The sequence below is a fragment of the Mus pahari genome, chromosome 6, assembly GCF_900095145.1.
Source record: "Mus pahari chromosome 6, PAHARI_EIJ_v1.1, whole genome shotgun sequence".
Lineage (NCBI taxonomy): Eukaryota > Metazoa > Chordata > Mammalia > Rodentia > Muridae > Mus > Mus pahari.
Genome location: NC_034595.1, coordinates 45,976,997 through 45,989,504, shown reverse-complemented (window position 1 = coordinate 45,989,504; position 12,508 = coordinate 45,976,997). Strand labels below are relative to the sequence as shown.

At 35.0% G+C, this 12,508-nt stretch overlaps 1 protein-coding gene across 1 annotated transcript in view; it reads left to right on the top strand.

The window, feature by feature from the left end:
- Positions 1-12,508, top strand: part of Caap1 (caspase activity and apoptosis inhibitor 1) — a 55,735-nt gene that overhangs the window by 29,006 nt on the left and 14,221 nt on the right. Inside the window, exon 5 of the mRNA XM_021200436.1 lies at positions 5,468-5,541. Coding sequence (XP_021056095.1) covers positions 5,468-5,541 — 74 coding nt within the window. The remainder of the gene's footprint in view (positions 1-5,467; positions 5,542-12,508) is intronic.

The window sequence follows — 12,508 nt, the reverse complement described above, 5'->3', positions numbered from 1 at the left end:
TTCTTCTTCTTCTTCTTCTTCTTCTTCTTCTTCTTCTTCTTCTTCTTCTTCTTCTTCTTCTTCTTCTTCTTCCTTCTTCTTTCTTCTTCTTCTTCTTCTTCTTCTTCTTCTTCTTCTTCTTCTTTTTTATTTATTTATTTTATGTAAGTACACTGTAGCTGTCTTCAGACACTCCAGAAGAGGGAGTCAGATCTTGTTAAGGATGATTGTGAGCCACCTTGTGGTTGCTGGGATTTGAACTCTGCACCTTTGGAAGAGCAGTCAGGTACTCTTATCCACTGAGCCATCTCACCAGCCCTTGTTCCCCCTTCTAAGTAGGACTGAAGCATCCACACTTTGGTCTTCTTTCTTCGTAGCTTCACCATGGTCTGTAAGTTGTATTATGCGTATTCTGAGCTTTTTGCTTAATATGCACTTATCAGTGAGTATATACCATGTGTTTTCTTTTGTCTCTGGATTACCTCACTCAGGATGATATATTCTAGTTCCATCCTTTGCTTGTGAATTTTATGAAGTAATTTATTTTTAAATAGCTGAGTAGTACTTCATTGTGTGAGGGTGCCACATATTCTCTATCCATTCCTCTGTTGAGGGACATCTGGGTTCTTTCCAGTTTCTGGCTATTATAAATAAGGCTTCTATGAACATAGTGGAGCCTATTATGATTTTATAGTTTATCTTAGTTGCTCTTTTGTTACCACAACAAAAGCTACTTAAGGGAGAAAACTTTTGTTTTTTGCTGCAAGTTCCTGAATGGTTCCAGTTCATTATGGCATGGGACACATAACAACTGGAGCAGAAGTCTGGTCTCTCTATTGTTATCTTAGAAGCTAAGAGGGGACATGAAATGTGGCCAACCTATAAAATTTCAAAGTGCACCTCCAGTGATGTACTTCCTCTGTAAGATTCCTTCTCTTAGAAGTTCTATAACCTTCCTAAACACTATCATCAACTGGGGACCACGTGTTCAAACACACGAGCCTGTAAGAGAAATCTTACATTCAAACCACAGTGTGATTCTTCTGTATTCTAGATTGAAGTTGAAGTTTGTTGTGGACAATATTCACTAAGTTGTCCAGGCTGGGGTCAACTCTGGGGCCTTAAAAATTCTCTTGCATCAGTTTTCAAAATACCTGGCATTGCTGGCACATTCCAACTACCTTGCTTGGATATATGTTCTTTTTCTGATATGTGTATGCAAATATTTTTTCCAGTCTGTTGTTTGGCTTTCCATTGTCTAGTGTTTTTGGAAAAATAGAAGTATTAAATTTTGATGAGATCTAACTTAGCATTATTTTAATTTTTAGGCATGTTTTAAAATTATTTTATTTGTTGTATGTGTGTAAGTATAGGTACATGGGCCATGGTTCATGGGTGAAGGTTGGCACAACCCTGGAAAGTCTGTTCTCTACTTTTGCATGATCCAGGCCCTGAACTCAGGCTGTCAGGTCTGCTGAGTCATCTGACAGCTCTAGGTCTGGGCTTTGGTAACATCTTTGCTTATCCTAGCATAAACCAGAAAATTTTCTGTGTATTCCTAAGATTTACATATTTAGACATTTGGGTCTGTTTTCAGTCAGAAGTACTATTTGTACATGTTATAAAAATGGAGTAAGATAATGTGCAAGCTGTCTAACTTACTAACAGTCAAAGACTGTCCTTTCTCCATTAAATTTCCTTTGTTCTTTTATACTGAGGAGTGTGGAGAAAATCCAACACTGTACCCTTTGTTTTTCCAGTTTACCTGATTTTTGCCAGTTGACCTTTACCATGCAAGAAAAATCAGACTATCTTTGTCCTATTTATCTTTTTGTTGAAAGAATTTTCTGACACTTTATATTTGCATAAGAAATTGATTACTCTTCCTCTCCCCTTAGAAATATATATATTTAAGGGCTGGAGAGCTGGCTCAGGCGTCAAGGATACTTGCTGCTCTTGCAGAGGACTGAATTGAGTTCCTAGCACCCATGTTAGCTGGTCCCAATTTCCGGTAACTAGCTAAGGGGATCAGATACCATCTTCTGGCCTCCATGAGCACATGCGCGCGCGCACACACACACACACACACACACACACACACAGAGAGAGAGAGAGAGAGAGAGAGAGAGAGAGAGAGAGAGAGAGAGAGAGAGAGAGAAATATGTTTTAAGCTTTTGTTAATTAACACGTGGTTTTTCTTGATTAAATTCCATAAATTACCTCAGTTGTTAAGGTCATTTAAAAAAATTGAGTTGTAAGAAAAAATAGAGTAGTGTCACATGAGAGGCAGTTGTGCTTACATTAGTTTGAGAACTTACAGTTAGGGCTACAAGTAGAAGGCCATTGATCATAAATTAAGCTGTTAAAGAACGAGAATGCAGGTTTAGAAGGGAATTAGAAAAGTAAAAGTAAAGTTGAGCTTGTTCTTAAATAGTTTTCATTAGAGTTCAGGGATGACTGTAGGATTCTTAGTCCAAACTGGCTTCGCCATGTGCTCTCCCTTAGACTCGCCTCGCCCTCTAGTTGTTTAATATTCTCAGTTTTAAAGTGTGTAATACAAACACATGTTTTAATCGTAAATGGAAGTTTATTTTTAAAAATTCTTTCCTAGTTTGGGTAACTCACATGTTTTATCATCTTAAAGTAGACTCAGACCTCCCCACCCCCAGCATAAAAGTAGAAAGAGAAACACACATGCATGTAGTAGTTTTCTTAGATTTTTATTATGGTTTTGTAAATATTCTTGCGTTCTCTACTTTTTAATGTCAATTTTTAAGTTGTGTAAAATACTAAAGCTATTTGGCAATTTTAGTTGTGAAATATACATCTTAGAGGACTTTTCTAGTATTTTTATTTGTATTAATTTTATTTGCTTGTTTATTTTTAGACAAGGTCTCCCTCTGTAGTTCAGGCTGACCTCAAATTTTTGGAGATCTTCCTGTCCCTGCCTATTTGAGAACTGGGTTTTTTTACAGGTGTGTATCTCCATCTCCTGCTTAATAGTGATTTTTAAATTTTAAATCATTCAGAGCTACTTTTGGACGCTTAAAAAAAAAGTGTCTTTTCATTTTTCTGCCACAAGATGGCATGCTGTACCTACTTAAAGAAATTCTGTTTTGTGACTTCAACAGCCTGATCAAACCTAACTTAAAGTAGAATTTTATGCATGCAAATAAATTGTTTATAACAGTAGATAATCTTTATAGAGTCTTATTTGAAGGATATTTAAGGGGCTTTGATCCGTTTTTTATTGCAGTTTTACTTAAACATGTTATTTGGAAGTAATTTAAGACTTAATACATTGTAAAAAATCAGACTAGAAAAGGAGAAATCTTTATTGCATATATCTAGGTTTACTTCTTATTAGCATTTGATCCTGTTACACAGCATGTATGTATGTATGTGTGTGTGTGTGTGTGTATATAGATACACACACACACACACACACACACACACACACACACACACACATATATGCATGATGAGTCTATGCCTGCGCACATGAGGACGTCAGAGAACAAGTCTCTCCTCTCCTGTTTACAAGGCTTCCAGGGATACTCAGGGTGTCAGGGTTGGCTGGCAAGAACTTTACCTGCTATACCATTTTTCATCTTTACCTACCTGTGCAGTATGTTGTGTATGAGTGAACATTTGAGGCTTAAGTTATATTATGATGACACATTATCCCTAAATGCTACATTGTGTTTTCAAAAGAACAGACATGGCCTTTCTATAACCACAAGTATCAATTTCAGGAAATTTAACTTTCACAAAAGGCCTTTATCCAGTTTTACCATCAGTATTTTAGTTTCCCTTTTGATTCAGTTCAGTTCTTTACTCCCTCTCCAGTCAGGTCAGTTGTTACATATAATTGTCATGGCTTTTTAGATTCCTCTGACATGAAATATTTCCATAGCCTTTTGGATTTCCTAATAGTGACATTGAACTCAGCTTAGTGATGGTTTTGTTTGATGCTTCGTCATAATAGAGACTACACATTCTCAGCTAGATTGCACAGATTTTGTTGTGTTGTCTTTGGAGTATGATATATGACTTACATGCCTTTTCTTAGTGATACTATATTGTCTTTTGTTGCTGATAATTTGGGGTACATTAATATTAATTAAATTTAACTGATATCAGCACAAAAATTTACAGACTGTCATAGTTTGGTTAAATTTTGTGAGTTTAGGTACATGCATGTAGTAGATAAAGAGTTATATGCCATTTGAGGACACAAAAGCAAATGTTTTCTTTAATGTTGATCTGTGTTTGGAGTATATACTATCTGAGTTTTCTGGAATGCTTGAGGCAGAACATTTTAACAATATTCCAAGCAAAGTTCTGTATTTTGTCTCTGGGTTACCGAGGAGAATGTTTTGATATCCTTCTTGGGACAGGCCAGTCATTGTAGTGAAATAAAAGAATAAAATCTGAGTAGGTGACGTTAGATAGCAAATAAATATTAAAAATTAGAGTCAGGGCAACTACAAATCCCACAGAAATTATTGGTAGTACCAAAGCCAAATGAATTTCTTAAGATGTTGCTATTTCTGTTTCCTTTTTCTGTGTGGTAGAGTTACTGATTGCGTCACCATGCCTGGCTCCAAAGACATGATTTTATAGTCCGTGAATTTGGGTTTGTATTAGTGATTTTTTAAAATACAAAATAAACATATACTTGCTAAGTACTTGATTATAAAGAATAAACTTGGCAAAGAAATATTTGTAATTTTATTCTTAGGTTACTTGAAAAACTTGCTACTGTTAAGTGAATGAAATGTGTTAGTGACTAGCAACATTTCCCAAATGGTTCCTGTAGTACTTCTTTTAGGAGAGGATAAAATTCTCAAAGGGAAATAGTTATCTGATTTGAGAAGGTCATTGCTTATCTCACTTGAATATACACCAATTTCATCTTGAAGGTTGAAAGGTGTTTGTCCCATCAGCACTGAGATGGTATAGCACTGTATGCAGCTCTGCTGCGGGTTGGGCAGTGAAACTTCTTGCACGCTCTTACATTTAATCTATTTACATTGATTACATATGTATATTACATATCAAATATATTTTCCATATATAATACACATCAAAGCATTTGAGGTATGAAATTAGATGAATATAAAGTAATTTGAATGTTAAAATGCCCATTACATTTAACTGTGAAAACTGAAAAATTACTGGATACTGCTGTGAGTTGTGATTTCTTCCATCAGCTACCCTGCTGAGTTTTGGGGGAAAAAAAATTGCCTCCAAGTTCCCCTAGGTTTTCCCCTTGATTTTACAAAGAAGTACATTGTATAAATTAAGTACCAGTTTATAATTGCTTCTTCTGACACATGTTTACATGGTTCTGAGTTTCCCTAGTATTAAATTATACCCTGTGGTTTTGAATTCATTGTGTCTCCCTGGCACCTAACATAATTCTAAGAACTTGGACATTAAATGATTGAATACTATTTTAAAAGTTTCTATTTTTATTGCTTAGGCAAGATACCTGTGTAGATTCTACTTCATCCCTGAGAGAGAACAAACATCCAGAAGGTTTGGAATCAAAACAAGGTATGGATCAAATACTTAATTTTATATAGCTTTTACCAATGGTAAATTTCCAGTCTGAAAGTTCACCCTGTTTTACAGAGAGGGAAATGGAGTGCTGTATTTGTCCATGATCTTCCTAGCTACTTGGTGACCTGAGTGTTGTGTGATTGGTTACAGGTGCCTCCAGAAGGTTTTACTATCTTGAATAGTTTCATTTCCGTCATTTCTATTATGTGTTTTAGGTTGCAAAACAGAGGGTACCTTTGGGTTATATGTGCAACAAAGATGATAACTTTGTAAGATAACTACCCCTAATCCCTGTGAGAAGATATTTTTCCTTATTTTCTTTCTTCCTTAGAGAAGAAATTCTTTAATTATTTAAGTCAGTTTGACATAAACCATCTAGTATATATAAAGTAGTAATATTTACTTAAGCCATATAGATCAATGGGGCTGATTATTTAAATGCTTTAAAAATTCTCATCTTTACTAGGAAAAATTGGAAGTAATATTTTTTTTATTGTTCAAATGTCATCTTTTTTTTTCTATTTGTAAAATGATGACTTAAGAAAATTTTTGTAAAACTTGAGCTGTAGGAACTTTCTAGTAGAGAGAAGCAGAAGTACTGAAGCTTCTCGTTACTGATAATTGATGTAACAAAGTAGAAAATACATAATTTTGTAGTTTTTTTACATATATTTAACATACATGTATATTTAATTTAGATTTTTTAAATGCAATCATGTTTATTAATATTCTTGATGCTGTTGGAAATTCTCCAATGCTTTTTAGAAATTCTCTTGTATTAGGCTCTTAAGTTGCCAGAGAAAATTATATATTTGTGCTGTGACTACTGAGTATCCTCACATAAGAAACAGATTTGGTTCATCAGCATTTCTTTGTCATAGAAATACAAGTCATAACCACATTGTTTTCAGTTAGTATAATTATTATCATCTAACCATCTCTACATTTCACATATAATTAGACCATAGTGCGATTGTGGCTTTTTTGTTTTTCTTTTTATTTTGAGACAGTCCCATTTTGTAGCCAGGCTGGCTTTGAACTTGTGATTCTCTTGCCTCTGCCTCAGGAGTGTTGTGAGTAGGCATATAACTACCACACTCAGTCTGCCTTTATCACTTTCCTTTGTTCCTAAAGTTCTTAATATTGACTGAACAGTGTATGTGAGTATGCTATTAGATCATCTAGGGGAAAATAATGTTGTATGAAGAATAGAAAAGGCTAGAATGAGGCAGGTTGATTCTGATTCCAGTAGAAAAGAAGCCAGAAACTGCACTGCACAATTTACACTATGACTAATTTTCTAAGGGGAGATGATTTGTGGCTCCATGTTCAGAAATATAGAGTTCTTAAAGACTCCATTGCAGGATCAATAGCCCGTTTTGTTTTTAAGTTTTGTATAGTAACTTTAATCATTTAAAAACCAGCTATGGAAAAGCCAAGAGGAAGAGAAAAGACCCAAGTAGCCATATGTTAGAGCATGTATGCGTTTTGTATTTAGGAGTCTGTAGACTACACTGAGTTTCCTACATAAGCATGGGAAATACAGTGTTGTCAATAGGCAGACATAAGAAAAGTGAGGTTAGAGCCTAAAAGGACTGCTGTGTAAGCTGTTTGTCTCCGATTATAACTAACCTGTAGGAAATGGTTACATTTTCAGGGGGGTTTTGATGTTGCTGTTAGTATTGTTTTCCCATGGATGAGGATGGAACTCAAGAAGGAATTCCTGATGCTAGGCAAGTGGTCTACCATTGAATCAATCCAGTTCCACACCTCTTAAAAAAACAGAAATAAAGTTTTTGTTTTGTTTTGTTTGTTTGTTTTTGTTTTTGTTTTTGGTTTGTTTAAGAAAATGTTCTTAAGTAAAATATAAAATTCTTTGCTGCCTAGTAAGATGAGAATGAATTATCTGGAAGTTTTATTTATGCAGAATACCTTTCAGGTAAATTCTAAATGAACAAATTATTTTCTATTTGTAATTTGCAAAAGTCTGAAAATGTAATATTGTTTCTGTAACAGCCATTCTGCTCACAATAGTTCTACAGTTCAGTAGGCCAAAATATAAAGCAGCACTGAATTTTCTGTTTGTTCTTTCAGTATGAATCTTATTATGACCTATTATTTCTATATGGAACAGATGTGTTATTTAAATTTGCTTTCAATTCGTTTTTTTCAGTTTGTAAAAGGCTCAAGTATGACTTGAGTAGTTATCCAGGGAGGACTCAGGTGTCCACTGTCAGTTAAGGTGATGTTTTTTTGTAAAGTACTGATGGGAAATACCATGTTTGAAACTAGCAGTACTAAGGATGAATATTGAATTCATATACTAACCTTTATCATACTGATCTGAATAATTAAAGATCTACTTTTACTATGAAAATATTATTTAAATGCGAGCATAATATTGTTTGATTGATTGGAATGGTAACAAAATTAAAACTCTTGTGTTAGAAATCATTCATTTTCAAACAGAGGTTAGTTATATGAGCAATATCAGTTATAGTTTTTTTTTTTTTACCAAAACTGTGTGTATGTGTACATGAGTATGCACATGTTAATAAAATTAAACCACTCTTGTATAAGCTTGTTGTGCGCTTGGGACCTTAAGGTTTGCCAGAATATCAGTGATTGTACTGTCGAAAAGACTTAGAGCTGCTTTTAAAATAGTTATGGTATATTTAAATTTAAAATATGGGTCATTTGTGCTATAGATTGAAAAACGGAAATTTCTGTTTGCTGAAGGTAATGTGTAGGAAACATTTTTAAATTTTAAAATCCATTTATACTATTGTGTAATAAGTTAATTTTCCTACAGACTTATTTATGAGAACATTCAGCAATATTAAAATGCAGATCTGTATTTAAATTATTTATGTCTTGGGGTTAATGTGTAGCTTACAAATTATTGTAACTTAAAAATTAAGTTAAAATTTATGTTTGCATTACATCTTTAGAGTTGTAATGTTAATGAAATTATACTACACTTGAGAAAGTTGTTTGGATATTTAGGTTAATAAGAGTTCAGAGGTTTATTGTTATTTTAAAACATTTGAAAAGTTGTTAAATAGAAAAGTGATTAGTTTGTTTTGTATTGCTCATAAGGATGAAGGCAGAATAGACAATATTATCATTAGATAAAACTTTGGAGTTTTATTTCTGATTTTAGAGGTATTAGCCGATGCATTGGATTGCCTCAAGTTCCTATATGCAAGGTGCTTGATTGAAGATTGCATAAACCACCACCTGGTGGCGCTGTTGTACAACAGACGGAAGCAATGCTTGGCTGTTTGACTTTGATATTGAAGTTTCTTTGAAATTGTCAGTTTTTGTAAATACTAGTGCCCACTGCATTTTTTGTACTTGGGCAAAGTGTTTACTATGTTTTCTTTGTTTTGCTGTAGAGGGAACTATATAAACTTGTTTTTTTTTTTTTTTTGTTATATTAAAAAAGGATGCTTAATTTAGTCTTTAGTCTGTTCGAGGATTCTTTGTAATATATTCACTGGCTCATCAGTGTCAATAAGGCATTTGCTGTATTTTACTTGGAATCTTATATGTTCATGTTCATACAAAACTAGAGCTATGCATATACACATAAAATAGGTACATAAGATTTTTACCTTGGTTAGGCTCAAATCTTACCATTAAGAGTTAGCTAGTTGACTTACATAGCTATAGTTTAGCCTTTGAATTCATGAGTTAATGAATACTACCCAAAATTAAGGATTGCTTAGATATGCTAGGAGTATGGCTCAGCAGTAGAGCCCTAGTCTAGCATATGTAAGGTTCTAGGTTTAATCCCCAACACTGAAAAAAAAAAAGTTAAATAAGGTCTTTATAAGAGCTTCAAGAATTTGAAAGGCAGGCTTGAATAGGAATAATATGTAAGGAAGGCTCTACTAGGAACAGATGTCAGTGGTTAAGCTATGTGATAAAAGCTTTTATTGTTAAATAAGCTTTCAGCCATTCAGACCACCAATGTATGCTGATCATATTTCCAGGGATATGTGGGCAAATGCCACAATTTATAAAGGAAATCAATAGCATAAACTAATTATGTTTTAATTCTTTCTTTCAACCATTTTGATTATGTACATTTGTACAGTATCTATGTAATTATAGTAGTATAAACCAGTTTATAAGAATACAAAATATACGTGCTGGTATAGGTGTTTAAAATATTTTCCTTTATAGACAGGCTTACAGGCTATAGACTGTCAAAGAACTGCAGGGACTAGAGAATGGAGAGATGCTAGCAGTGATTCTCAACCTTCCTAATGCTGCAGCCCTCATGGTGTGGTGATCCCCAACCAGGATATTATTTTATTGCTACTTGAGAACTGTAATTTTATTACTGTTATGAGTTGTAATGTAAATATCTGATATGCAGGAATCTGATCCCAAAAGGGTCACAACCCACAGGTTGAGAAGCAGATTGTCTAACAGCTAGACAAAGGGAAAGTGTCAGTGTAGCAGTTTGAGTCTTAGATTAACTTCTGTAGTTCTTTAGCATAACATCATGATTATATATCAATGTGTTGATTGGATTCTTGAAAGTGACTGAGTAAATAGATCTCAAATATATTTATGGGGTGTAATATTGGTTAGTTTAATTTAATTATGCCACAATTCATAGGTACAGCAAATATGATGCTGTGTATCATGTCACCTTTATTTGACAGTCATACCTTAAAACTGGAGGAAAATAATTGTTAATGGCTTATTAATTTTGTATTTCTAACATTTTAAAGATATATAAAATATTTTTTTATTTAGCAGAAGAATTAAGTATGAATCTTGGTGAGGTCCTTTCAATTCTTAAGATAAGGGTAGTTAGAAAAACCCAACTGATTCTTCTTGATCTAATGTAGTCCTGCCTTGAGAGAAACTAAAATAGGTAGAGGGAGATTAGGATTAAAGATAATGAAGTAAATTGCCAGCTACAGTGGCATTCGAGAATTAGTTGAGGCAATGCAAGTCTGTAATCCCAATACCAAACTGAGGCTGGAGGAGAATAAATTCCAGTCCAGCCTGGGCTAACTAGTGTGAACCTATCTCAGATGCTACCAGAGGGATTTATTACTTAAACAGGAAGAGAAGAAGAGTCATCAGCTAATGAAGTAGCATTTGTTGCCTGTAAATTTGAAATATCTTCTTTGCATTACTGCCACAGAAATCTCTGAATAGGCAGATGAACGCCTTAATTCTGCCTACATATGTTCATGGTGTGAGTGTTAGAGAGCCCAGGAGACCAAGAAGAAAGTTGTACAAAGAAGTCTGGAGTTGGGAGCACAGGTGTGTGTGTGTGTGTGTGTGTGTGTGTGTGTGTGTGTGTGTGTGTGTGTGTAAAAAGCTGTTCTAATTCCTTTTGTTCAGAGCTCTTGTTTTACCCAGCTCTTGTTCTTACCAGTTTTAACAAGAGAGTAGTCATGCAGATTCTGAATGTGAATCAATGTCTTTTAAAGGTTTGGCCAAGCGAAAAGAGATTGTTGTGTAGGCCTGGTAACACCTGTATTGGCAAGATCTTATTCTTCCCACCATCAGAAAAAGAAAGAAACAAACCCTTCTCATGCCTTTGAGTTTTTGTTTTTGTTTTTGTTTTTTAAATACATCATCACCAGAACTAAACAGTATTTTCCTACATTAAAAATATTACAATTATTATATTTCTGAGATTTTGTCTTGGCTCAACTTGGAACTCTTTGTATTCATACAGAGACCAGGCATATATTCATATAGATCTAACTTCTGCAGCTTCCCAGAAGAAGAAGCTGTTAGGATTAGCAGCTTATCCCACCATGCTCAGGCTCCCCTAAGTTTAACTTTGTAACTGTGGGCGTAGGCTTTAAGACCCTCTTCCTAGCTGCCTGGAAGTGAGTCTTTTCTTGTTTGGCTAAAGATGTAGAACTCTGTCCCCTAAGTTACTGTTTATTTAATTTTTTTTGTATAGTATATGTGCATTTCTGTATACACAGTGCGTGTATGCATGCACATGTGACTGTTTTCATACATGTGTGTGCAAGTATGCAGGCCCAGAGTTGATGTCTTGTTTGATCCTCTCACTTTCCACGTTTAGTTACTGAGGTAAGGTCTTCTTGCAGTTGAACCTGGAGCTAGCTCCCTGATGGACTAGACTAGCCAACCAGCTTGTTCTGGAGACTGCCTCTCTCTGTCGCCTGTGTGGTTGCCAAAGTGGCTTCCAGGTTAGCTTTGCTTTTACATGGTTTCTGATGATCCAAACTTTGGTCTGTACTTATTTGATAAGCATCGTCTTCCTGGCCCCATCTCTCACTTTGTAATTCATCTCCTTCTCTGCTTAAGAATTGAATGAAATGATGAAAATTACAGTTTGTATAGTTTATTACTTTTTTTTTATCATGTGAAGTGTAAGAATTTTCTACATTATAAAAAAGGTAAATTGTCAAGAATTTTGGAAGCATAAAGCCTTATTTTTTTAATATAGGAGGCAGAGTTATGGTATGTATCCCGACTGGCCTTGACTTTAGTTCTTCTTTTAGCCTCTGAATACTGGGATGATAGGCTTAGGCCACCGAGCCTGATGTAGTGGTTTGAATGTTTGGCCCAAGGAGTGGTACTATGTGGAGGTGTGTAACTGTGGGCGTAGGCTTTAAGACCCTCTTCCTAGCTGCTTGGAAGTGAGTCTTTTCTTGTTTGGATAAAGATGTAGAACTCTCAGCACCTGTTGTACCATGCTTGCCTGGATACTGCCATGCACCTGCCTTGATGAGAATGGACCAAACCTCTAAACCTGTAAGCTAGCTCCAATTAAATGTTGTTTTCATAAGAGTTGCCATGGGCCAGGCGGTGGTGGCGCACGCCTTTAATCCCAGCATTTAGGAGGCAGAGACAGGCGAATTTCTGAGTTCGAGGCCAGCCTGGTCTACAAAGTGAGTTCCAGGACAGTCAGAGCTATACAGAGAAACCCTGTCTCGAAAAACCAAAA